This window comes from Porites lutea, chromosome 7, assembly GCF_958299795.1.
Source record: "Porites lutea chromosome 7, jaPorLute2.1, whole genome shotgun sequence".
Lineage (NCBI taxonomy): Eukaryota > Metazoa > Cnidaria > Anthozoa > Scleractinia > Poritidae > Porites > Porites lutea.
This window is the reverse complement of record NC_133207.1, coordinates 20,140,134-20,167,712: the sequence shown is the minus strand read 5'-3', so window position 1 is coordinate 20,167,712 and position 27,579 is coordinate 20,140,134. Positions and strand designations below refer to the sequence as shown.

Below are 27,579 nucleotides of genomic sequence, written 5' to 3'. Positions count from 1 at the left end.
TTTTTTTATTTTAAATAGTGTCTATGGGGTAGACGTTCCATTGACTTGGTTTGGCTGCAATCGTTGCAAGTCTGGAAAGGACTGCTTCCAGCCCTCTGTGGTGGTAATCTCCATCTGAATGGCAGATATGATGCGCGTTTGTTAGCTAACACACTTGTGTTATCCAGACGTCAACAGAGAATCTTTAGTTTTCACAACCCATCGTCCGATGCCACCTCCTCCCCCTGAAGAATCAAAAGATGAATGAATGAAAGAAGCCGAGTGTTATAAATTAAGGTGGAAAATGAATAGCATCTTAACCCTTGAAACCCTAAAAGTGATAAAAATAAAAATTCTCCTTGTTACATCAATGCTTTATAAAACACGATGGTCATGAGAATGGAGGACATGATCACTTAAAATAAACTTAATTGATATTTTAACAACTTCTTCCCACTACTTCTATAGGAAATGCTACTAAAAACAACAAAAGAGAATGTAAATTTTGATATTAGAGTTCACAACTTGATCCTGTCTCCATTTACTATAGCGGTTTATGTGATAAATAGTAAAGAAAGAAGTTTAACTTTTTTTGTACAAAATGGAACTTTTGACGTACCTCCACCAACACCCCACGCACATTTAGTGGGAGAGCCTCCCGTTACAAGTATTTTGCCATTGGGGTTTCCCACAATGCTTTGGGTAACGATGACGACACTGCCCCCAGCACCACTTCCCCCAGGAGCTGATCTGTAAGATTTGGTACTGCGACAAGCCGCCTTCACTCCTTTCAAAGATGAAAATAACAAATTAATATCTATTTCTTCCTGGTTTTGATAACCGAGTAGAGTAACACGAATTTTGCTTGTAAGATCGAGTAGCAAGGGACGCACCTACACCAACCTGGCCTGGCCAGTAAGTACCTCACACATGCACAATGCCACATCACCCGGGCAGCGGCATGTGTTGTTTAGAGCTGGCGCTGAAAGGAGCGCTTTGCACTCCGTGGTTGCCACTGACTGGGTGGATATGGTTGTATCAAATAACATGTTCTTTGGTATCACCCATGAATTAAATCTGGGTATTCAGAATGCTTTAAATCAACCTCAGCTGGAGTTATTAATAAGCTCATAAATTATTAATACTAAACAGCTTTTCTCCTGCATTTAATGAATTAACACAATTTTCACAGAACCCTCCAAAATAATTTTCTCCTTGTGGTAAGTAATGGAAGCCTCAGATTATAAGGCAACCCATCATCTATCTACACCAGATTTCTCTGGTTACGGGTATAGAGAAATCCAGCGAACCTGCATACTTGTTAACTGTACGTTCTATTTGCTGAAGAAAATAATAGGGAAGTTAAATAATAGAAATTCGTATATTTCATCTAATATACCTTCAGATTCAATTCTGCCATCTAGTGTCAAAGCGTCAAGAAGAAGATAAACTAAACCCCCTCCGTCTCCACCGTCCCCCCCTGGATAAGGATCATCTGACAAGGCATTGCCACCCCCACCCCCTCCCCCACCACCGTAGCTGAGTCGCTTGGTAAAATCTGGGTTACCAAATTGCATTCCACCTGAATTAAAGAAAAGCAAAAAAGTATAACCTTTTAATTAACAAATTGAAATTGGTCAATTTTGATAAGGTTGTGATTATATTTTGAAAGAATATTCCGGACACCTCATGATTATAATAGAGGGTAATACTCCTGGTAGGGACCATCTATTGCAAAAATTATTGAGAGAGCTCGGCTCCTGGAGAGCTAGGTATGTTTGAGAAAAACATTTTTGAGGATAAGATTTTTCATGGTCCTGTATAGTGATTACCGTCTTCTAAACAACTTTTAAGAAGGGTTAGCACTTAAGGACTCAGTAGTGTAGTGGATGTGAATGTGGATTTTAAAATAATTGATGTCGTTTCAAACCTTTTTTTTCTTTTTTTTGATTATTTTTTAAGTTATAAGGTTTTTACGTATTTTTCAAACCAAGATGGGAACACCCAATTTCGTGTACCTCCTCCTCCCGCTCCACCCCATCCGCTACCACACGACGAGTCACCTGAAAAAGGAACGAAATTCAAGATAAGGGAATTACATTCAAAGCGTAAGATCTGTTACACTTCATGTACCTGCAGTCCAAAAAGTGTCACTATTAAAACGAGGCCGAGTGCAAAGCCTTTCCTTTGAAAATGAGATCTATTTGCAAGAGAATATGGCTTTGCATTTAGCTCGCTTTAAAACAGAGGCTTGCGGCTACTCGAAAAGTTGGCTGGTGAAGCTCATCTACCTCCAAAACAGGGGGTACGTATAAAAGCATTTTTAGGGAATGCAGCACAAGCAACATTTGGCCTTATGAATATTTCTTTGAAAGGCGTACATATGATAATCCGGTAATGATAAAGATGATGACGACAAGATAAAGCCTAACGATAACATAACAGACAACAACCTCCTTCTCCTCCTCGTGACTGTGTGCCAGCTCTTCCGCTTATAGATCCACCGCAGGGACCGTTTGCTAGATACCCCTGTTGTCCTCCGTGGCCCCCTCTTGCCCCGGTACAGTCTGACACTCCCCCACCCCCAGCGTACACACCAACCTGCAAATACCAAGGAAAATGTTATGTAACTTTGCATTCTAACCAGCAAATATGACATTTTTTTACAAGCAGAAGAACTCTGAAGAAATTCCAAGAAATAGTAATTTCTAGAGTCAGTGGAGCCGAGGGCGAGGGTGAAGTATGCCCAACGGGTTTGAGCCAAATTGTTTGATTCAAATAAACCACAAACCAGAAAAAAAGAATAAGAATTTGCGATTCGCCATTTGCGCATCTACCATAAGACACCTTGTTTGCCCCTCAATACTTGTTTTTTTTTTTTATTTCTCCTGGGTATTGCAGTTGTCCCAAGAGAAAGGAAAGACAATACTTGTGCAATTATTTTTGATTAATTATTTATTTTTTGGATGGGTGTGGGGGAGGGGGGGGGGGGAATAAGGTGTATTATGGGCAATGTGCAAATGGCCAGTAAGGAAGATTCAGTATCGAACTTATCGAAATGTAAATGTAAGGGTTGTATGTTCAATTATTTTCTAATACTTTTTGGTTAAACATCTAAGTGTTCTTGGATTCATAACTTACAGTGGTTGATGCAGTTCCCCCAACACCTCCGTCATTACCACAGCTATTGGCACCACCTCCACCACCACCGCCAGAAAAATGCCCCCCACCACCTCCTCCGCCGGAACCGTCGTCACCATTTTCATTGTTGTCAGCTCCACCCCCTCCGGCGTTATATCCTCCAAGACCTCCATAAGCTACAATGAGTTTGCAAAACACATGTCAGATTTTAACAAACATGATATCGTCAAAATACCTATAATTACTGATTATGGACGGTGCGATGTCTTCTTTTTAAACAAATTTAAAGAACTATAGGTTTAACGAGGCAGTTTTTAAGACTTTTAACCCTCTTAGTCTTGTAAAAGTAATTAAAAACAAATTTGTCCATGAAATATAAATATAGCAATGCTTTATAAAACGCCATGCATGGAGACGATAACTGAGGACATGATGACACAAGTTGAATCTAACTACTACTTCTATAGCTATGCAAATGTATTAGAACAAACGAAAGAGTTAAGAACAAGATTCGACTCCCACAGGATTGCTTTGGGAATTTAAGGGCCTTTTTACATGGAGGTGGGAGACCACAGGTAGGTTAGATAACCTACTTGGGTGGGGTAACCCGCCTGTCCATATAATCTCTCATTTTAATTTGATCGCGTTTACATGATAGGTGGGTTGACCCGCCACATGTTACCTCACCTATCTGGGGTTCCCCTCCGCCACATAAACAGCCCCTAACATGGCCTCCTTGTTATAATTTAGAGAAACCAATATGGCGCGGACCTGACGTCATATGAAAATCCTATATAAGAAAACGTACAGGGACAACAAGTAAGAATCTGAATTTTGAGGCAGAGATTATTAAGCAAAAAGCTCAAGAAAGTTATCCACATTAATGAATTAATCTCTTCCGAAAAACTGCTGTTCCAATTTTCTGTTTAGACAACAATAACTTTACTGTCTAATCATAACATTATTCTAGGGAAATCTAACTGCTATTGCATTACTTACCATGACTTCCCCCAACAGCCCCACCCCCTCCATTTCCATTTGTGTTCAGTGTCCAGGCCTGCCCGGGTATATCTCCTCCTTTTCCATTGATTCCGGTGTCAAGATAAAAGAATGATTCGCCACCATATCCACCTCCACCACGATAATCGCCACCTTGCCCACCACGGAAACCTAACAATGACAGCATATACAGAGGACTTAGGGCCAGTTGTTTCGACGAGGTTTATCAAGTGTTCAACTAAACCTGTCGTGTCCTAAGCCATTTTTAGTTTACCCACTGACTGCAGACGCTTTTATATAAATCTTATTAAAACAAGTAAGTTGAGTATGATCGACCGGGTGAACGTATTCCTGAATAGAACTGTTGTTGACAGTGACTAACGTTTCGATAACCAGCTGTGCAATAGTCATCTTTAGAGTCAAAGTGACTTGTATCACGCCAGTTGACGGTATTAAACTCTGGTTTTTGACCTGATTGGTCAATTAAGTCCCGAGGTTATTGGTCATCTGTCAGTTAAGCCGTGTGGATGTTATTGGCCATGAAGACTAAACATCGTTTATCGTAAACAGTTGGCAGGGAAAATAAGTGGAAGTCCAATTTCTTAAACGCGGCGAGAAAATTAGTTTTCCTCTAACTATAACAGACCCTTAAAGCTAACTTACATGCGATAAAGCAAACTTTTCAACAAAAAAATTTGCAAAAATACCTTGTCCAGTTGTCCATATCTTCGAACTGCTATCAATAGTCATTGTGTTTGCTCTTAGTGCTAAGATGCCTCCATGTCCGTCAGCTTGTTCTCGACACTTAAAAATGCAGTTGTTGGTTAGAGTAACCGTGTCGTAATTTGGTAATACTTGAGCAATAAGATGTACGTTTTCGCCCATTTGTTGTGTGAAGGGCACTTCCAAAACGACGTTACAACTGAAATAGAAAATGTTAGTCGCAAGTATCAAAGGGTTGCCTTGTGTAGAGGAGTCCTAAGGAGTCTGCATACGAGTCCAGTGGAGTAATACAATTGGTGCGGTTATAGTTTAAGACATAAAGCTTAGTATATATGTGACATTAGACGTAGCTTAAACGTTTCCTACTAAATAACGTGTGTTTTTGCTTGGTAGAACTAGTTGTAACAAATGCGTGTGGCCAAATTTCGTTACTAAGAGCAAAGAATGACCAAAAAAGAGTGCTTATAGACGCTTAAAATCATTTTATTCCCCTCTTCACTGTTACTCAATTTGCAGGGACTGATGTAAAACTTGCACCACCTGACAACTTTGAATTGAGGGGGATCTAGATGGAGAAGTACTTGTTGTTGCGACACAGCAACAAAAGCAATTTGTTAGCTGGAGTGTCTCAACCGTTTTCCAACAATTGCTAATTGCATGCGAATGCGCTTGGCGCTGTATCCAGCCTAAACAAAAGATATTGAGGAGCATGTTTCAAGATACCCCTGCACATTTTTTAACACAAGGCGAGCAATTATAATTACCTACCCATCAACGTCTGTGATCCTCATTATCTCGTATTTGCCATAGTCGTCTAGACTCCCTCTGGTCACAATGAACAGCAACTCATATCCTGGTAAAATCTTGCTTGCATCGCAGTTTGACAGCTCAGCATTCTGTAGGCCTGCAGATGTCACCGTCCACGAAGACATCGCTTTTTGGCATATGTCCAGGGATTCAGCGTTGCATATCACTTGTAATTTGAAAAATAATTTCAGTGCATGCTAATCACTCTATTCAAACCTTTCGTCGCGGATAAGCATGGATATGTTGATTTTGTAAACAACAAAATAAACAACCTAACTGTCTGCATTCAAGGATTTAATAATGATGCATTAAGTGATATTTTAGGGCACACACCCGCTCTTACAGTACCAGGGACGGTATGTTGTAGAATGATAAAAGTTTTAACAATGGGACTTGGAGAACAAATACCCTATCAATAAATTGAGGCTTTTTAAGTGACGTGATGACGTGATATGACTTTATATGACTCAGAAATTACGTCACAGCCTCAAATGGCGGCCATCTTGGATGATTCGGCATCTTGGATTTTCATCTGCGAAAATGAGAGTCTTTAATCAAAATTGAATAGAACGATGTTAAGCGATTTTAAGTTTTAATTTCCATCTCGCTGTCTCGGCAAGCTTAACGCTCTTCCGTCCTCTCGGAGCAACTTTGGTCTATTTTTTTTGTAACCAGTTTTCATTACTTTACTTACAGTTTTGGCAGTTTTTTCCACTAAGATTGCTGAATGGGCAAACGCAGTTATAGTCCTCCGTTTCATAGATTGGATGACACGTACCGCCGTTCCTGCAGGGGTTGGACATGCAGGGTGTCTGGAGACAGAAATAACAGCTATGATGATAAATAGACTTCTAATGGACTCTAACTGAATTTATAAGATCACAAAACACAGTTAGCTATAGCATAAGAACCCAGTAATAAATAGTTTAATCATTAGGTATTTGATTAATCTAACTTCCTGTATTTTAATTTTCAGACACGTAGAACCCTTTTTTTGTCTTGTTTTATTTCATGTCATTCTATTTTGTTAAATATTTCTCTGAAAAGCCCTATGGGGACGTGAAATAAATGTATGTATATATCTAATGCATAAAACTTGTAGTGACAAGTGCTTTGATTAGAGTATAATCTATAGGTACTAAGAGACTGATAAAATCGTACGTTAAATCGAGAGTTTATAAGAAGGGGTCCTTTCAACATATAAAATTATGATTACTGCAATCAAAATTAATCATGATTTTGAATATTGCACAATTATTGTAGGGGTTAAGTTACGTATAGCTCATCCCAAATTGCACCTTAAGACTCCATTTTTCTCCTCGCTTCCAAAAAAAATTAGCAAATGCTGAGTTACCATCAGGCTGTCTAACCGAAATTATGCTAGATTTTTGTAAATAACAAGTCGCTTGCATGAAGTCTGCGAAGCAACGTTTTTGTTCTGTTTTTGCTACGAAGTGGTCCTTAAAGGATGCTATGCTAATGTCGTACAGGGACGTTTTCTTGATGGTGTGATGCACTTGAATAAGCACATAATACTGAATGTTTGGTACGAACTTGAAAGCAGTATTTGCAAAAAACTTGAATGATTTTACCTTTAAAAAAAAAGTCAGCGTGATCACCTTTTGATTCTCTTATTTTCACTCAGTTAATAAATAATGCCTCTAACTAAAAATTTTAATAACAATGTCCTTATGATTAATTTTACAGAATAGAATCTTTAATAACAGCCACTCAAGTTTAGATGGTAAATTATTCTTTCTATGGTATCGAAAAAAGGAAAGTTTGATAAGAACAGCCTTCATCTCTTGGAGCCAGTATGTACTTAATTCCAGTACAACAAAAAAAAAGTCAGCGTGATCACCTTTTGATTCTCTTATTTTCACTCAGTTAATAAATAATGCCTCTAACTAAAAATTTTAATAACAATGTCCTTATGATCAATTTTACAGAATAGAATCTTTAATAACAGCCACTCAAGTTTAAATGGTAAATTATTCTTTCTATGGTATCGAAAAAAGGAAAGTTTGATAAGAACAGCCTTCATCTCTTGGAGCCAGTATGTACTTAATTCCAGTACAACAAAAAAAAGTCAGCGTGATCACCTTTTGATTCTCTTATTTTCACTCAGTTAATAAATAATGCCTCTAACTAAAAATTTTAATAACAATGTCCTTATGATTAATTTTACAGAATAGAATCTTTAATAACAGCCACTCAAGTTTAAATGGTAAATTATTCTTTCTATGGTATCGAAAAAAGGAAAGTTTGATAAGAACAGCCTTCATCTCTTGGAGCCGGTATGTACTTAATTCCAGTACAACATATTAACAAAAATCAAATGTTAAAGCTATTTTTGTAGTGTTTTTCAGCAGGAGAAACTTGCTGTGGGGTATTGACGATTTTATATTGTCGTCGAAAGGTATTAATTATCTTTACCTTATTCGATTCCTTTGAGCCATAAAACGGAAACCGTTACGGTTACCTGGCTATACAAACCGGACCGTTTGAAGCCAAGATTTGTTTCGATTTTTGGCGTGATGATTTTACTGCTTAAGCCTTGACATCAGTTAATAATGAGAAGACGTAAAGCTAAGTGACTTACCTTAATATTATAATGGTCAAAATCCTGACTGACTGAAAGCTTGTCTGGTTGCTGAAACATATCCGTGTTTATCAACTCACACGTATACTTCGTTCCGTTTTTCTTACCGAAATTGAGCGATACACATTCTTGATGTTTTAGACATTCCAGAGTGCACTCGCTGATGGTTGAAACCTGCGACGTTGTTATGGAAGAAACGACCAGTTTTTTTTGCGGATTATTTACAAACATAGCATAGCTTACCCAAAAGTTTCTCTGAAAATTTTTGCTATGGTTATAAGCCATCGGCAAGAGTAGAACACTCATAAACAAATAGAAAGATGTAATCCAGTGAATAAATTTCATGTTTCTGCTTGTTCGCAGTGGACCAGTGTATACACTGCTTCTTGAGATGATTAATTTACTTAAACATGGGCTGTAAGGGATGGTTAACGTCAAAGCATGTTAATAATTCATTGGTTCTTTTTCCAAAATTCAATGTCTCGAAATTGTGGCTGCATGTTTATTTACCTTTTTTTTGGAGGGGTTGGCAGACAGAAACGCAAATGTACCAGAAATTGAAAAAAAAAGAATGACTACTTTGAACAAAACCTTAAAAAAGCAAGCTACTTAGCTGAAAAGGCAACGTTTAACGACCTCACATCAAAGAAGATTTCTAAGAAGGTGGTAACTCCGAAGAAAGAATTAATTAGATTAAAAGAGAAATTTATGTGGAAATTGTAAGAGTCACTGCCTTCTGTGCCAACAAAGAAAAAACATAGAGAGTCAACAAATCTCTCAAAAGCATTTGAGACAGTGAATCATAGTATCCTCTTACACAAACTTGAACACATTGGTATAAGAGGAGTTGTAATAGAATGGTTTAATAACTATTTATCAAATCGAAAAAAAAGTTGTAAAATATAAGACATCCCTTTCACAAGGCTCTGTCTTAGGACCTCTTTTATTTTTAATCCATGTAAATGATATCACAAATTCCTCTCAGATACTGTCCTCTATATTATCTGCAGATGATACTAATCTATTTTTGAGTGATAAAGACATAGGTAATCTTTATAAAACTATAAACCAAGAACTTAAACAAGTCAATTTATGGTTAACTGCAAATAAGCTATCCCTTAACGTTAATATGACACAATTCATGATCTTTAAATCTAAAAAAAAGGAAATTGTCTCATGGTGAAAAAATGATTCTAAATGATCATCTAGTCAAGAAGTGAGCTACACAAAATTTTTAGGCTTATACTTTGACGAAAACCTCTCTTGGAAATATCATATTAGCCATGTCACAATGGAAATGTCAAAAATGACAGGCATTTTGGCCAAGACTAGACCTTATTTACCTCTCAAATTAACGCTTCAAATGTTATACATGACGATTATCTACCCATATTTAAATGAATGTTACTTCACTGAAGTGATCCCCCTTAATAACATTTGATGACATTCGCGATCCCCCCCCAATGTCTTCATTTTCCAAGCAAATTTGATTGTTCCCCCCCTGAATCCTTCCAAAGTTTTCAGAGATTCCCCCTTTTGGGTTCTCAGTTACGACTGATCCCCCCTTTTGTTCTCCTAAAAATCAAGTGATCCCCCCCCCAAAATCCTCAACCGCCCCCCACCCCAGGCGATAAATAATAACCGGTCCCTACTGCTGGATGTAATGCTTGGGAGACATATTTGTTGTTGTTACATGAAGACGTGTTTCTTCACTTACGTGAATTTCCATTGCAAAGAAGGACTGACGACTAATTGGCAATATTGATAATTATGCAAACTATACTGTACACCCCGGGGGGGGGGGGGGGGTACTGCCAGACTTCTGTAGTTTCTGGAAAACAGGTACTCTAGGATAGGGGGGATTTGGGGAGTTTTCTCTAGTATAGGGTAGCAAAATTCAGCTGAGCTAGCTCTGGTATGGGTTAAGGGTTCCAGGGTCCCAGCGGCACATCCCCACCCAGAAATTCCTAAAGAATGCCCCCGGGACTATACACGACATATGTGCCTAGGTAAGCCCCTTAAAACATGAGACATTTTTGCCATCTTCCCTGATTCGATAAAACGTCTTTGAATGAGTGCACAAATCGTCTCCAAAACTGCCAAGGTATGTATCATAGTTTTAAAACTGTACCTGACCACTGCCAATATATATATCACAAATGCAAGAAAAGAAAATATGTCATTTCGCTTTGCTTATTTTATGCATTAAGCACTTCTAGGATGGTGAAAACAATTTTTATTGTGTCTGTACCGCAGGATTTGAGTAAGCGCCATGATTGGCCTGTTGCAAAATCCATTGTCCGACCGGCCAATCAGGTTGGAGGGAAATTAGAAAAGCACTTACGGGAATTCGTTGAGTCAGTTGGGGGTTAAGAACAAGGATCTCAGCGCTGCTTCGCAAAGTTACTATTCGAGGTTAGATAAAGTCGACGATGAGGGCTAATGGCAGAATTTGTTAATCAGTTTATGTCTTTACGACAAATGTAACGACTCGTCCCGCTGGAACGGTAATTTGCGTCATCCCAGCGGGAACCCCAGGTCAATAGGACCATACCACGGTCTTAAGTAGATCCAAAATCATCTGGTTAGCCTTCAATCCAGTTTGTATATGTCACATCAGAGCCGTCCACCCACTCGAAAGATCCTTCGTTTGCTCTGTCAGTGAAGTATCAGCGGATCGAACTTGACCAAGGAAAAAGTCACTCTCCGCGGCGCTATGTATTGACGCAAGGTTGCTATTCAAGCTTTCACAAACCTACTGTGCATCATTCCAGGTCACTCGGCTGCTGTCATGAATTCTTTAAAACATGAATTGTTGAAGCACAGCTATCCTGTTGGGCACAGAGCTAAAACACAAGTGGTTACAAAAACATTGATTAAGGGGATATACAATAACGATAGGTAATGAAAAGAATTGCTTGCGGAAAATCTTTAAAAAAGTCACCAACATTACCGAAGATCATGCAGCGTACCATAATTTATTTACACAGCTAAATGGTATTTTATGTGGACAAAATAATTGACCTACATTCTGCTCTGTCGAGGCGTATATAAAAATGGTATAGGGTCCCCGTCAATTTTTGATAGTTAACGTGCCCCTGAACAATAACAAGTGCCGCACCGAATACAATTGAGTGATGTGAAATGGGGCAATAAAAACTCGGTTTTCAATTTATTGGCATTTAAGCTAAAATTAGGGGTTACCTTTGAAAAACTCCTTGTAATTTTCCGGATAAAGACACGATTAAACTTTACTGCCGATATTTTAGATCAAAATTTTAAACCCCAAATCTAAATATTAGTGCAAGAATGAGTTGATCTATATCAGAGATTTTGATCATGAAGCCGTTCCAAAAACTCGCAGTCGTTTATTATCAGGTTTAAAAACTCGAGACGAAGCCGAAAGTTTTTCTAAACCTGATAACACACTTCGGCTCTTTTCTTAAACAGCACATAACTTATTGACAAAAATCTGATTCATAATTTATGACCCGGGGTTTCAAGTGTTAGTAGGTACCATTACTGACTGGCACTACTATAGCATCAACTAGAAAAGAAATTGAAGCGATCGATCGACCCTCAGGAATAATTGCTGAAATTATGAAGCGATCTGAGATTATCTATACCACTTCCGATAACTTTATCGCCTTTTTGATAAAAAATGTTTTAAAACAGTGAACTAGACTAGTAAAAACAAATCATGCCTACCGATTTCACAATAATTTCCTTGAAAACACGGAGGACAGGAGCAGTTAAATCTTTCTTTCGTGACGTCACTTGTATCACGGCACGTGCCACCATTAAAACATGGGAAAATATGGCTTGCACAACATCCGTTTGCACAATAATTTGGGTGGACATTGGCCTACAATAAACAAAAATAAAAACAAAAGTGAGAATAAATGCCAAATTTGTTCATCTGCATGCTGACAATAAATATTGCCTTTTGCAAGGAGATATCTGCTAACATCTTCCCATATATTTAATGTAGTTTTTCTGGAATTTTGGCTTTTTGTTTTAAAACGAGTACAATCCAAGCTGACGGATTGGAGGTGGCAGCAATTTGAAGTCAAGGCGTAATTCCCTCGACATAATTATGACATCATTTGGTCATACTTACTACCATCTTGATGGACACCGCCCATGCAACGGTTTGATGGAGAGGTAGAACATCACTTTAAAAATAAAAAGACCGATTTCGCCGTGCGATTGTAATGTATTCGGCAAAAGCAAAAAAAGACATTCCTATGAACGTGTAAACACCCCTCTTCTCGTTAAAAAAGGGGTAAAAGGCAAGCTTTAAACGGGCGGGGGAAAGTTGTTAGGTGGTACTTTTAAATTATCGTCCGTTTGCTTTAACTCCGTACATTGATTCCTAATCTCTCTTACATCTTTCCCTAGACGACCTTAAAGGGATTCAGTGTAAAGAGTATCTAGGACTAGTTACTAATTATCTCAGTAATTACCAACCTCCAAGTTGTAATTGACTACCAGATCGTAGTACCGAGAGCCTTTGATTAGCTTCAACCCACTGGAATTTGTATTCATGTTTTCGTTATTCAATTGACAGTTTTCCTGAGTCGTATATGTCAAGTAGTTGAACGAGATGCAGCGGCAATCACTTTGACATTTCTCGAAGCAACATGAAGGATCTGCTACCGTGACGCTTTCAATCACGTACCCAACAAGGGCGTGATCTTCAACCAAATTTTTTCTAACATCAAAGCTGAAACTGCCTTCTAGGCATTTGTTATCTGCACACCAAGGCAATGATGGTACCGTATAATGGAGGAAAAGTAGCGTAAAAAGGCCAGCCGAAGTAGAAACACTTCTTCCGAGTGATGGGCATACAGCATTCACGATGTTATAGTTGTCCTAGTCATAAAAAGTTTTAACATGTAGAATCAATATAAAACATAATCATGACACGATTGTATGAGACCAACCATTCATTGGTATGAAAACTAAGACAAACGGGGGAGACACGAGTCGAATGGCACTTAGACTAACATGGGGGACGCGAGTGATCGGCGACGACGACGACCATTTACAAACACTAACCGGGTGGAAATCTTTTGCATAAAAATAAAACTTTAAAATTTGATTCAAAATTTAAAATTCGTGCTGAGAGAACGACCCGCTGCAAAGTATATCCAAGTCAGCTTAACAGACTAAAAAGAATTGAAAATGGCATCGCCGCAACTCACAGCCATATTTTCTGAAGCTTTCCTAACGGAATGGTGAGTACTAAGGCCGCTCGGTTGCTGAAATGAGAAACATATCTCCTAATTGGTCGCAGGAAATAATGACATGTCATTCTTTTGATCATTTTACTATTGTTTGGAGTGAGGGTTAGGCAGCATTGGTGACTCAAGTTCTCTTCCGAGCAGCTGCTACATGTACATGAACCGCTACCGCGATTGATTTTCCAACCGGAATGTCTGGTTTTCCCATGTAGATCGAGCAGTGAATGCTTTACGAGAACTTCTCTGTATTTAGTCAGATTGAAATCTTTGAATGATCAAAATTTCTTCGAAGACATTTACATCAAATTCAGGGAAACTGAGCAGCTAGAAATTTCATAACTGCCTCGCGTGTGAATTCACAGCTCTTTACGCACGCAAGAACGCAGAAATAAATCTAAAATCCACAACTACGCACGGATTTAACTTCGAATAACTAATTCAGTGATGGATTTTTTTGAGGGGGAGGGGGGGTGGAAGAATGGGGGTTCACTGACCTGGCTTGACTGTAAATAAGAAATCTTGTATATTTATTGTCTCTGGAGGGGAAAAGAAAAAAGTCTTCTATTTTCAGCTTTTCCCTTAGCGCACGACCTACTAAATTAAACGTCCCAGTTCTATAGATACAACTCATTTCATGACTAATTTCCAAGAGATAAGACGATTTCATAGCTTGATTAGAGTATGCTAACCTCTGAACGATCCTGTGTTAAGTTACTGCATAATTTATAGCTTAATAGAGAGGAGAAGTCGTTACGTCACGTTTCCATGGTAGCAAAATTTTTGGATGACAACAAACCAATTAAGTCACTTCAAAGTCTATTCGCACTATTTCAAACTTCACCGATCTTATTCAATTTCATTTAATTTGACAAATCTTGGCGAAATTTTGTTTGGGGCCGTGTCTATCGTTATCTAAGTTTAGAAAAAGAAAGCGACAATTTTTGTGTCGTGTTCACCTACTCCATAAACCGGTTTCATGAAATTAGGAAGTTTCATGTCGTAGTGGTGCAACGACGGCAAAGAAATGTACAAAATATCGTGATGCACGTGCAAAGTTGTTGTTTGTTAATATAAACATATTATTTTTTGCCGTTCTCCTTGCCGTCGCCGTCGTCGTTGGTTTTGTTGTCATCCAGAAATAGTGCGACCATGGTAACGTGACGTCACACTTCTCCCGTCTATTGACTGAGTACTAAGTAAAATCGTTCTAACTATCTGTAATGTCGATAGTTTTAGCTTGATAGCAGTACCTTTAGTTTTCATACCTGCTTTATCATCTGCCTCGGAAATGAATTATAAATTCGACAAGCTATTGAGGTTGAATTGCTTTGTTAAGTTAGGAGTGTTCCTCTAAGGGCACTCTGTCAGTTTCATGTGATATTTGGCATAAATACCACTCGTGATATTTCAAAATTCTCTCAAAGTTAACTCGCCTAACGGCTCGTGAAATTACGTGTAACAGTTTTGAAATATCACTTGTGGTATTTATGCCAAATATCACTACACATCATGCTATTACTTATACTAATTGATTAAGCACCTAAGTAAAATCGCACTAACTATTCATAATGTCGACAGTTTTAGCTTGATACGGTTGTTTTCATACGTGCTGTATTGTCTGCCTCGGAAATGCATCATTAAAATTCGGCGAGCTATTGAGGATGAATTACTTTGTTAAGTTAGGAGTGAGTCTCTAATAGCATCCTGTCAGTTTGAAAAACAAGTTATTATGGTTACCGTAAATAGATTAATTTTTGCACAGTTCTAAATCGAATCTAGGAAAACCAACGCAATTGTGAGCGAACAGTGATGGGTCTTTTAACATTTATTTTCATAAGGAATTGTTATCATCTTTAATTCTTTCAGCGCTGTAGAGTTTAACGTAGTTAAAGAAAGTACGGTCCTTGATATAATTCATGTTTCTTTCAACTGCATTTTAACTGTCAGTAGTACAATGCCTGATGTTAACAATGGTTGTAAACGTGAGAGTGGTACTTCTAAATCAGGTTGGACACCTCATGATCATTACATAATCCCCCGGCCATTCATTAGGAATATTTATTGAGGAAACTAAGAGAACCAGAAAGCACAGGTTAAGTTGTACAAGGAACAGTGGAGTTGAGTACCCAAAAACCTGTTTTAGTTATTATCTTCTACAAGAAAATCTTTTTTGCATTGTATCGTACGCTTCTCTGATCAAGCAATTAAAGGGGATATTATAACATCTCTGAATATGCCTGAATCTTAATCTCGGGGACGATGCAGAGGGAAGGCATGAGGTGTATCATGAGACGTATTGCATGTAAGGGTGGCTCAACCCGCTTTTCCAAAAATAATTTCCATTCCCTTTTAACACGAAGTGCGACGATGTCTCAAACACTAAGCAGGAAATCGAATTGCACTCATTGCACCTAATGTATTTTCTACGGCATGTATTTGAATAGTCCTTAAATGCCAGTTTTTCGCGAGATTGACTTCTGCATGGCAACAGGGTGACGCCATTGCTATTTAAACATTTCCTTGTCAATTCGTAAAATATCCGGAAATTCGTTTTTAGTTAAAGCTACTTATAACACTTGAAGCTACAGCTCGTGTAACTGTTTGAACCGGAGCTGTACCGATTTTTTGGCAGGGGAGCGTTTTCGAGAAATCTCTGGTTGCATTTTTTGGCTACTTATAACGAAACAATTCATATGGCTTGCAAAGCTTTTTGTTTTTAACAAGTTAGTAAACATTTAGACAAATATGACTCTTTTCTAGGAGTTAACTTTGTCGTCAAAATGTTTTCGAAGTTTCCGGCTATCTAAATGCATGGGTTGACCCAGTTTTGAGTAAAAAGTAGGTCATCTTTCTTTTAGTTAAGGTTTTATCAGGTAGCTTTTTTGATCGAGTCTCTCTCAGCTAATTCTTATAGTTTTTAATGTGTTATCAGTTAAAACAATTTTGAAAGACCAGAGACCCAGTTCGGTTTCTTACGAAATAAAAAAGAAAGTATGAAAAAAGTATTCCATGTAATTGCCAACTTTTACTGACCATTTATTTCGTTATTCTTCATTGTGATTTCGCTTAACAACTACAAAATTTTAATTCACCCAGTAAACCAAAATCCTTTTTTTCTTCTTGGTCGAGGCCGCTGCACCGTGATTCTCCTTCCCGGATCTCCTTGAGACTTGATACAGGACTGACTGCAGTAACATTTGTTATAGCTTGAGTCTCCACCTAATCTCACAGCTCTGTAGTATATGTTTGACCAATGGTAACACTCTGTTCTTGGGCTGGAAAACCAGTTGCCTTTGCTGACCTGTTCGCACGCCTTCCTCATATCGTGTTTGAACGCATCGTCGCAAAATTTGCGACTCCAGTCGTGATGCCTTCCCCCTCCCTAAAAGATGCAAAATAACAATTACGATAGTTACGATATATGCTATATTTTCAGTCCTTCCTTTTAAATCTCTTCATTACAGTAGTTCCTAATCAGTCTGAGATCTCAAATTGATACTTGGGGACGAGTTCAGTTTCCAAGATTAGCAGTAACGTCTTGTTCTTCCTCAATATCTACCTGCACTGAAGCGGATCTCCTTTAGCTATCAATAAATAAATATTTTTGTGTTGGTTTTCAAGTACTTTGACAAAAACTCTTATTAAGTTTTCTTCCAAGCTGCAACTCCGCAAAAAAATAAAATAATTGCTAGCAGATTGTGTCTTCAGTCAAGTAGAATGAAAACTAAAACGTGTACTATTAAAACGTAGTACATAATAACAAGCCAAGTTGTACCCTGGAGTCTGTTAACTTAGGCTGAAGAGTTTGAAAGCCAAAATACAGTTAAATAAACAAATGCCGGCTTACACAAATGTAGCACATATCATGCTTGTTGCAAGATGAAGTGAATGTATTTTCCCATCCGCCTATTCCCCAGTTGCTACAACCATTTGGCCTGTCTATTATACAATAATAGCCATTGCGAGTCACCAGGTACCTCGACAGCAAAATCTGTGACGCCATATACGACGCTAATCCTTGACACTTTGGAAACAAGAAAATTCGCTCGTCTGTAAACTACTAAAAGAAGAAGTGCACCTTTTATATTTTTTACGTAGATGTGAGCTAAGTTTATCTATAACATATGTACGATACAAATCTACTCCTGCTCTTTACGGAGAGATACAATCAACGAATCATTTCTCGTTGCGGAGAAGACTCTCTAGAAACGCGAATTATTATTCTTTCAATTCAAGGTTAGATTCTTTCGAATTCGGGCATCTTTTAAAATAACTCTTTCATTGCAACGAAAGAGTTCTCTATAATTAATTGTCAGATTAAAAATATTTAGTTATTCCTTTTCAATGTACCCGAAATTTTGCAATGATTTGATGCGGTCCTGTTGCGGAGAAGACAAAAGGGCTCGCTGTGAAAAACCTGTCTTGTTAAGGGGAAAACGTGGATCAGATGGTACTAAATGACACGAGAGGACTGGACACAGTGTCCAAGATGGCCGAATGGATATAGTGCGCCCACAGGGCAACAGTTTACTGCTCATGCTTAATGTTTTCTGCTTGTCCCGGAGGGCAAGACCTATAAATCTGGCCACTAAAAACAAGTCTTGCTTTCGTAGCTGTCTTCTCCGCAACGGAAATGTCTTCTTCGCAACAAAAATAAAACACTAAAGTTTCGTTGAAGTTTTATGTATTTTGATGAATGTTCAATGTAAAAAGGTTACACTGACTATGAATCAGAACATTTAAAAAATTTAAACGTTTTGGCCCGTTTTCCTTATTGCAATCAAAACTCTTAGGTAGTGAAATCGTTGCGGAGAAAACATTTTTACTTTGGAAAGTCCAATTCTTTGCACTCGTTTTTGATTGATCAAGCTAGGTACGTAAATCGTACAGACAATGTTTATGATATTGAAGACCCAGAGCGGATTTTTAAACAAAGTTTTTATCTTTTCAAATAAGTCAAAAAAAACATTTGTCTTCTCCGCAACGGCTTTTGGCAACACATGCAGAATAAACTATAATTTTTGCAAAAATATGACCTGGGAATTGTATGATAGTGCTTAAAATGTCAACTTTGGACATTTCGCTTTCAGTTTTTAGGTAATCTTAGACAAGTTTGTTACTTTTTAAAAACCAATGTCTAGTTTCACATTACCTCCCACCCGGAATGACCCTGCGGCCAAAAAAAAGGTAGCACACTGAGTACGAAGATGATTTTCATTTTTGCCTGCTGTGTGTCAACCCTCTAATTCCGTCTAGTATTTTACTTCCTGAAAGAAAAGTACAACTCCATCAGTTTATGCCATAATCCCCTTTAAACTGAACAGCTCAGTGATGACAGCAAAGCAAAGGAACATGCTGAGAACGATGTGGCTGCAAATATCAGTTGTCATTGGACAGTAGTGAATACGTTTATATTAAATCAGACATTTCCAGTCATCATGCCTATTCACTCCAGATAACTGATTTTTCCGTCCCTAAATAAAGTAATAGACTTGATAATGGCGATGAGAGTGTATTTACCTATGCTACATATTAAGATGGGTTAAGCCCTTAAAAACAAGCAACTGGGTGTTGGACTTAAGTTCTCAAAACACAGTTTGTGGCATATAGTCTTACATATTTTGTTGGCAAAAAAATTCTCCAAACTACAAAATATCTGATATATATATCCTTACTTTATACGTATATATTTTGTCGTTAAATGTAGCTTTCAAAGTTTAAAGCTAAAGCATGGAGTACGCTACTGAACTAATTTTCTTACCTTTTCCTTTTTTATCAACTGTGATTCATTTAATGTAACTACTGAGCTAATTGAAAAGAAAAACGTTTACCTTCAACAACTCAAAGGGCTTCTGCCTGAGGCGCTTCCAAAGCTCTTCTGAAGTAATATCAAGCAAAAGATCCAAAGGTCTGAGTCAAGAGCTGGATCTTCGGGGGATTTTATACCCTTACTTGGCATTGACAAAGACAGGCATACATCATTCATCTTCATCTTGTAATTCTGACATGCATAAATTAACAATCCAAAATTTTAGCGGAATTAGCACATTCGTATCAGCGGGAGCACAATTTTTCTTTTTCATTCTTTTATATAGCAGCTAGTTTGACCTGCATTGACTAACAACAACTCAAAGGTCTCAAAATTGTCTGGGATAAAATTCCTAACACGTTGGAATCTTTCACTTCCATATTTTTTCTGGTATTATTTTTGCTGTCTTACAGGAAAGGGTAAAGTTTGGTGAAGCACTCCCGTAGTCCAGTAAATGCTAGAGCTCAAGCAGGCGATGAAGCCCGTGACAATATCTCAAATGATAGCTCACCGTAGGCAGGAAGTGCTTGTCCGTTCTTCAACGGTCGTCTGAATTGTGAAATTTCAGATTTTGCCAAAGCTAAATCTGGGGAGTTAGGAGTAGAGCCAGACCATCGACGGGAAGTGCTTACTAAATATCCCCTTAATGGTTATCTCTTGCCAAGAAAGAGCAATTAAGGAGGATTATATCCTCTTCTGCTAAAATTGTTTCCAGTATATGTTACAAAGGGAATAGATTTTATTACTAATTATATATATAATTTTTGAAAGGCTGTCTCAAATAGAGTCTACAATTTTTTCGGTCCTCAAAGGTCATTTTTTGTCACTATTGCCCGGAGAGGAATATGCCGAAATAGCTTGCTTTCACAGGATCATCGAGTTGTTGCCAAATCCAGAATTTTCGAATTCCTACAGTTCAACTAATTCTTAAACATGATGCTGAAAGGAAACACAAACCAACAAATCAATTCAATGCGGCCAAGAATAAGAGTTATCATTGACAGTTTATTATACCTAATTTTTGACCCAAAATAAATTCTACGATTATGATCGTTTATTTCGCCCTATGCAAGGTTGTCCACGACAATCCTGGATACCACATTGCTGTGAATTCCGTATTCCACGTTCTAGATTCTGGATTTCCAGAGCTGAATTCTAGATTTCACAAGCAAGCATGCCGCAATCCAGATTACCTTATGGGGCGATGCTTGTTCTGTTTCATCGCCTGTCACAGTACGCGTGTTGAGTAAAGTAATGAGTTATTTCTTTTTTCGGACCTTTAAGATTTTCGGTTTGCTTCTACGGACACCTTCACACTGAAGGGTAAATGTTCCGCCACACCTAACGCTTCCAACTTATCAGCAGAAAATGCATGCTGAAACTCCGGTCTGAAATGTTCCGTATTCACGAGTGATTAACTTTTTTGGTAAAAATAATCTTAAGAAGATATTAAGGGATTAAGTCCCAATTGATATCGACCCCTTCATTTCCCACCCAGACACTGAAAGGTTGTGCCACACCACTGGGGTCTACGCCCCCTGGTCTTTACGAAAAACAGTATGGGTACTTTTTCGTCCCACAAGACTCAGAACAGCGAAAGAGCTGTGAGACGGGTCCTACGGTTTTATCCTATAAGATTAGACTGAATGTCTAATCATTTTTAGATGCCACAACAAAGGCAGCACATTCTCCTGAGTTATTTTAAGACCCGTAGTTTTGACCCGACCGAGGTTCGAACGCGTTACCTCTAGCTCGGTACACCCGGCGCTTATCCAGTTGAGCCGAACTGGGCGATGGCACTAAATTATGGTTCTTAGGGAGAGGTTAGGAAGACGTCATGTGCTGCGAAATGCTTCCCCCTTAACTGTTGCTTCATGCCGAAAAATAGGACAAGAGGTTTCCCTCTACTGCTTACATATTTTCGTAATAAAATTAGTCAGAAAGTTGTTTTAAATTATCTGATCTATATTTCGTGTCTAGCTGGCTTCAGTTGAGCGGAATACTAAATCAAGCTTCCATTCTATATTGTAATCATCGATTTGATGGCACATTTAAGAAATCTGCTATTTTTTTCGAAAACCCTCCAAGTCGACAGATTTTGATGCTGAAAAGAAGCAACCAAAAACAGGTCCATGTCGAGGATTAATGTCAATCCAAGCACAGGAATTATCATATACAGTAACATGATTTATCCAGGGTTAATGATAATGCACCAACAAATTCGAGTTTGCTGCATCTTGCCGAAAACTATGAATTAAATGACCGTCTGAGATTACCTAATAAATTAAATGCAAATCGAAACGGTGTTTCAGTCTGGACGGGTGTGCATGCGTATTTAAGAATAAATGCGCGTTATTTCCTTTGTTCCATTTTTTTTCTGTATTTTTTTTGTGTTTCATCACCAGAAAAAGACGAAACACTGAGAAGAGAGATGAAAATACGACGAGCAGCGGAGTATTTTTGACTAACCTCGTGGTGTTTCATGTGGTGTGATGAAACAATGATTTTAGGAGAGGTTAAGGATGTACAGTAAGCAGTATTTAATCTGATTTCCAAACATTCATTAAACATTAATTTCCTTTGTACTTTGTTTATGAATTATAAACCCTACTTTTTAGCATATTAGCCTAATTTTTCTGAGTGCTTCTTCTTAATCAATAAAAAGTAAAAATAACATCTTATCAATGATTCTTAATTATTGTTAAAGCATTCAGTTAATATACACAGATCAAATTTTCTTGCACGATTACCTCGATTTGTACGGTTTTAAGTAAAATGGAATACATTGATTTAATTCAAAATGGCAGATCCACTGGGATGACAGATATTCTAGTAATTTAATCTGTAACAATATGACGTCATAATGACGTCATATTCGGTCATTGTATCATTTACAATTGTTCCCCTCGCCCGAATGGGCTCTGAGTCAATAGCCCATGAGACCGAAGGCCGAATGGGCTATTGAAACAGAGCCCATTCGGGGGAGAGGAATAATTGTTTTAGTAAAATCCAACTAGTTGGTCAAAAATATCGAGACAGAAAACTTTAGCTAGCAAAACGCTATTCAGCCGCCATTGTTTTGGCCGGCGCTTTACGCTACTAGTGGGCTATAACATATAGTCTAGTAGAAGCTCAACAATCAGAAGGCAGCATTGATAATAGACCACTAAATCGAGTTATATCTAGATGTTGGAAATGATGAGTGCATCATTCTGTGTAATTTTGGTGGCCGTATCATGAGCTGTTTTAAGGGACTTGTCAAAAAATTAGCAGGGGGAGAGGGGTGGAAACAGAGGGAGGGTCACAACTTTTGGTGACTCAGAAAAGGGAGGAGTCATGAAAAATGGGCCGTTAAAAGCGGGAGGGTCATGCAAATACAGTCCAGTGATCATGTAGAGGTTCACCCACGGAAGAAAAGGGAAGTTCTTTATTTGGTAAAAAAAAAGAAAAAAAGAAAAGAAGAACGGAATATTATGGATATAAACTGTGAAGTACTATTGCAAGAATTTAACAAACATCTACTTTTCATTTATTACAATGCCATAGAGTCTTATTGCCTTTTTATTATGAATAATGTTGTTATTAATGTTATTAGAGTTTTGACTATCCTTTTCATCACTGTCTTCAGCATCACCATCAATACTGCTGTGAGCATGTTGATCATCATCATTTGTCATCAGCATTGATACAATCACATTCATCATCATCATGATTTTCATTTAAGTGGAAGCGTAGAAATTTCTTGATAAATCCCTGTTACTCATTGGTGAACAATTCCTTCTCAAAGGCGTATTGGATATATGGCCTTTTTGTTTTGAGGAGCCCACTTATTCCTTCATAATGAAGAGATAATGGACCATGAGGCTTTGTAACATCATGCGACTCTTGCTGAGGTGCAATGGTTTCAATAACTCTTTTGCAGTTAACTTCCATTCTTTTTGCCCTAGCTTTTTTTGCTTCCCTTTTATTTTGTTTTGGTTTCCTTTTTTTCTTGTTGGCTTGGAATACTGCACCTTAAAGAGCCTGGAACATTTTTCTTTCAATTCTGTGAGGTGGGGAGGGTCATGATATTTTAGGCTAAGCTCAAGGGGAGGGTTAGCAACAAAAACGACGAGCTTTATTTGCATGACCATACAAACACATACAGTATTGCAAAAGCTATGTTTAGGAATCAAAATTACAACACAGGGCAATTACGTTACTTTGATAGTAATTTGTCACGAGCATCAAAACAAGCTGAAATATATTTTATGAATTGTATATTGATAAAGTAATTAGAAGAGTTCATCCGTTCATTGATCAAAACGTTTATAGGTAACTGGGTAATATTTGGAATCAGAGTCTTGACTTTATAGTAAAATTTGTTCCTAATCATAGAGTATGTAGGGCATTGAAAAAGAAAGTGAACTTCGTTTTCTATTTTATTGCATCCACAAAAAGGGCAATGCATTTTATCCTTTGTAGTTTGATTGTATCTGCCTATTTCTATCACTAATTTGTGATTGGTTATTCGTAATTTTACTAAAGCCCTTCTCCCAGCTTTTCCTCTTGTTACGTCTAAGTAACTAGAGGAGGTATGATCGGTTTTAAAAGATCTATAAAATTCAAGTTGTTTAGAATGTTGAAGGGTGTTTTGCCAATATGAGATATATTCCTGTTTCACTGAACTTACATAGCTTTTTACCATGGCTATATCTAATAAATCAGGGTTAAAGTCAGGAAGCTTAAAGTATTCTGACATATTCATTAAATGAGAGTGGAAGCTATATTTGCCATTACAGTGTAGGTCGAATGACATTAAAAAAGCTTGTTTGACGAGAGATTCCTCATCTTTAGACTGTATATACAAAATGTATTTGAGAATTTTTTGATTAATTGTGATATTTAAAGGAAAACGACCAAGCTCTGCTCTACAAGCCATATTAGAAGCTTTGTTGTTTACCTCCAAGTATCGTTTACAAAATTGAAGGTGTGCCTTCTCGATTTGTGAGCCGTCCCAGGTCTTAAAAACGGGTTTGGCATACACACTCCAAATTTTACTGTTATATGTTAGAATAGGAGAGATCATAGTATCAAATATTTTGAAGGCGAGAGCTGCTTTTAGTTTGCTAAGATTCGTGTGTCCTCTCAAGCTGAAGAGGGCATGAAGAGCTTTCTCCTTGAGATGTTCACTTGACACTGAAAAATTTCCCGATGAGGACATTCGAGTTCCTAAGTAAGTGTACTCTTGTGCAACATCAATTATTTGACTATCTATGAGAAAGCGAAAATCAGCATTTTTTTCTCGCACGTTTCTGAAAAACCATAATTTTTGTTTTCTTGGGATATAAATTTTCATCATCCATGAAGTACAGAATGTAGATAGTTTATCGAGACAATTTTGTAGTCCTGTTTTGGATCGTGATAAAATGATTAAATCGTCTGCATATAATAGAGAATTTAGTTTTGTACAGTTTGGCAAAACAAAAGGATCAGATAATGTATTTTCAAATGCGAAAGGTAGGTCGTTTTAAATATAATTAAGATTAAAAAGCAGTGGACTTAAGAAAGAGCCTTGCCGCACACCTCTCGCATAACGGAATGATCGCGTTTGTTTTAGGGCAATTTTAATTAAGTTATAAAAAGAACCACCAACATCAATTTGCAGCAGCTTATTCAAGAGCCCGTCATGCCAGACCAAGTCAAAAGCTTTTCTGAAATCTACAAAAGAAGCATAGATCTTTTCGTTGTGATTATGAACTTACTTATCTATCAAGGTTCGGAGAGTGAAGACGTGGTCTGCTGTGCGGTTATTCGGTAAAAAACCAATTTGAGATTTGTGGAGTATATTCAAAGAAACTATATACTCGAGAAGTCGTTGGTTTAAGATAGAACAAAATAGTTTTCTCAGGCAGCTGGAAACACAGATGCCCCGGTAGTTTGCCGGATCGCTTCGTGCGCCCGATTTATTTATGGGAGTAATAAGACCACCACACCAAGTCCCCGGCATGGTCCCTTGGTTAAGAATTGAATTAAATAATTTTTCATCTACGGGCATAAGTGTATCAACACTAGCTTTTATCATTTCATCTCTAATCTTATCCGAAAATGGTGATTTATTATTCTTTAACTTTTCCGCAGCTTTACATATTTCTCTTTCAGTTATCATGAAATCTAAAGGACGAGAGTATTGACCATGGCATTCATTTTGTCGTACCTCATTGCAAATGTTTTGCTGCGTTAGGTTAAGAGGTTCATTTCAATGAAGATTGTGGAAATATTGTAGCCAATTTTCTTCTGAGATTGATGGAACATCCTCTCCTTTTCTAGTGTCGTCCATCGATTAGAGGCATTGCCAGAACGTTTTTGCTCCTGAATTGTCTGCAGTTTTTTCTAGTTCAGAAATCTTGGCATTGTAATAATCATTCTTTTTAGAATTAAGTAATTTCTTGTATTAGGTCAGAGTATCATGGTATTGCTCACGTATGATAGTATTCAAAGGGTCTTGATGTTTCTGGTTTACTAGTTTTCGTAATTCATGCCGCTTCAAACGACATTCTTTATTGAACCATTTTTTGTTTGATAATGATTTGATACGCTTAGGCGTTTTACCTGCTCTTATCTTTAAACAACATTTAGCCGCTGTGATTAAAATATTTTCCACCTTTTCGAGGGATAGCTCAGTATTTTCATTGAATGTGTCGCCAGCAATATAATCGCGCATTAGTGTTTGTATACGAGGAGACCTCAGAGCATCCTTGAATTTTTGAGCGGAGTCGTTTTCCCACAGAAATTGTTTCGGTAAACGCGTTAAAGTATCTCCTTCAAGTATAGTGTGATTGTAACTTGTCTTTTTGTTAATATTCAGCCAAGTAGTAATAGGGCTATGGTCTGACAAATGCAGTAGATCTTTGACTACAAAATTTGCAACGTGTTAGCAAATTCCACTCCCATTGCAGGGATGGGTCACCTAATTTCCGAACCCAAATTTAAAATTCCCACCCCTCCTCCCCCTCGATGACTCGATCCCTGTTACCCCTTGTCTGGCGGGGAATCGTGGGGCAATTAAAGGCATGTTCTTTGAGTATTAAAGTCGAACCCTTTCCACTGTCACAGGACCTTAAGACCTTTGATCTAATGTCCTCCATGAAAGCCTTGGCCTTCATTGTTGTTGGATCTTTTTTAACTGGGTCCAATGTCTTTGGGGCCATTGTGTAGATATCGCCATATATCGATCCACTGAAGGGTGAATAACTCCAACCGGAGCCAAGTCTATCGTAGTATCCAATCACTTGGGCCCAGGCCTCAGGACCACATCCACTCCAGAAATCACCACAGCACTTGTGTTGATCATAGCCAGGAAAATCACTGCTTTCCTTAGAAATTGTTCCTGTACATAACCGGGCACATGTTGACCGCCGTAATGGTTGGGAGTGTAAGTTAATTGCAAAGTACTTTTTGACCATTTCCCTGTGGCGTCCCTTTACCTCGATTACAAATCCAATTTCACGCCACTGTAATGTGTTTCCCAAGAAGGTGCGATTGCCATGGACCCGCAACTGCAGATATAGGAGATTATCATTCGATGCAAATGTTTCTTCCGTGACCTGCAAATAACTGCCTACAAATAATGGTGTGCTCATGCGCAATGTCGTTCAACTGTTTTTGGCTGCAAATACTATTCTGCTCATGCGTAAATGAAACCACGCTTGCTCCTTGCTCGTTCATGTGATGTCCCAGTGTCATTACTTCTGGAAGGCAACGCGCGCTAACCGCTTTCCGAAGAAATTATTTATTAAAAAACAAACTCAGTGATCGAATGATAAAACAACTCGCAGATCAATTATTTGCCTTAAGCAAATAATTGATCTGCTCGCCACTGACAAATCACGATATTTTGCTCAACCTCGTCCAATAATTGCTAATTGTCGGGTGTCGTCCTTGTGGCTGATGGCTTTAACTTGGGACCTACGTCAAGCTGACAACCGTCAACAAGCACCTTACAGAGTTTCTGTTGCCAACCTGATCTGGTGTTAAGAGGCATACGGGAGTTACTACCGTTGGTAATGTACACGTCCACCGATCTTACTAACTCACCAATCGCCACTGATACGACGGAGCTGGGTGAAAGCACCTACTCGTCAATTTCTTTACGATTGAGTTTCCCACCCTTAGAGAGAAAATCTCAGTGCTGGCCCAGTCTGACTTTGACCTTCTTTCGGCTACCCTCTCTTTCCTCTTAAATTGATATTGACATCTTCTCTCACCATTTGATCCAGCTTTTACCAGTCTTC

The 27,579-nt window shown here is 38.1% G+C and overlaps 2 protein-coding genes and 1 long non-coding RNA gene across 3 annotated transcripts; all 3 read right to left on the bottom strand.

Annotated features, from left to right (window-relative positions):
• Positions 1-50: 50 nt before the first annotated feature.
• On the bottom strand, positions 51-8,482 carry LOC140944566 (uncharacterized). The gene is made up of 11 exons (XM_073393690.1): positions 8,252-8,482; positions 6,344-6,461; positions 5,611-5,815; positions 4,827-5,041; positions 4,120-4,290; positions 3,121-3,296; positions 2,433-2,580; positions 1,998-2,042; positions 1,379-1,561; positions 599-766; positions 51-224 (listed from the first exon to the last, which is right to left on the bottom strand). The coding sequence occupies exons 1-11, from the start codon at positions 8,480-8,482 to the stop codon at positions 160-162; spliced, it is 1,725 nt and encodes a 574-aa protein (XP_073249791.1). The 3' UTR covers positions 51-159.
• A 3,448-nt stretch (positions 8,483-11,930) lies between these two features.
• Positions 11,931-13,464, bottom strand: LOC140944565 (uncharacterized). The gene is made up of 3 exons (XM_073393689.1): positions 13,459-13,464; positions 12,722-13,126; positions 11,931-12,116 (listed from the first exon to the last, which is right to left on the bottom strand). The coding sequence occupies exons 1-3, from the start codon at positions 13,462-13,464 to the stop codon at positions 11,931-11,933; spliced, it is 597 nt and encodes a 198-aa protein (XP_073249790.1).
• Positions 13,465-16,798: 3,334 nt separating this feature from the next.
• Positions 16,799-19,428, bottom strand: LOC140942573 (uncharacterized). Its single transcript, XR_012166555.1, has 4 exons — positions 19,329-19,428; positions 18,650-18,764; positions 17,345-17,521; positions 16,799-16,879 (listed from the first exon to the last, which is right to left on the bottom strand). It is a non-coding gene; the product is annotated as an uncharacterized lncRNA (long non-coding RNA).
• Between the last annotated feature and the right edge of the window lie 8,151 nt (positions 19,429-27,579).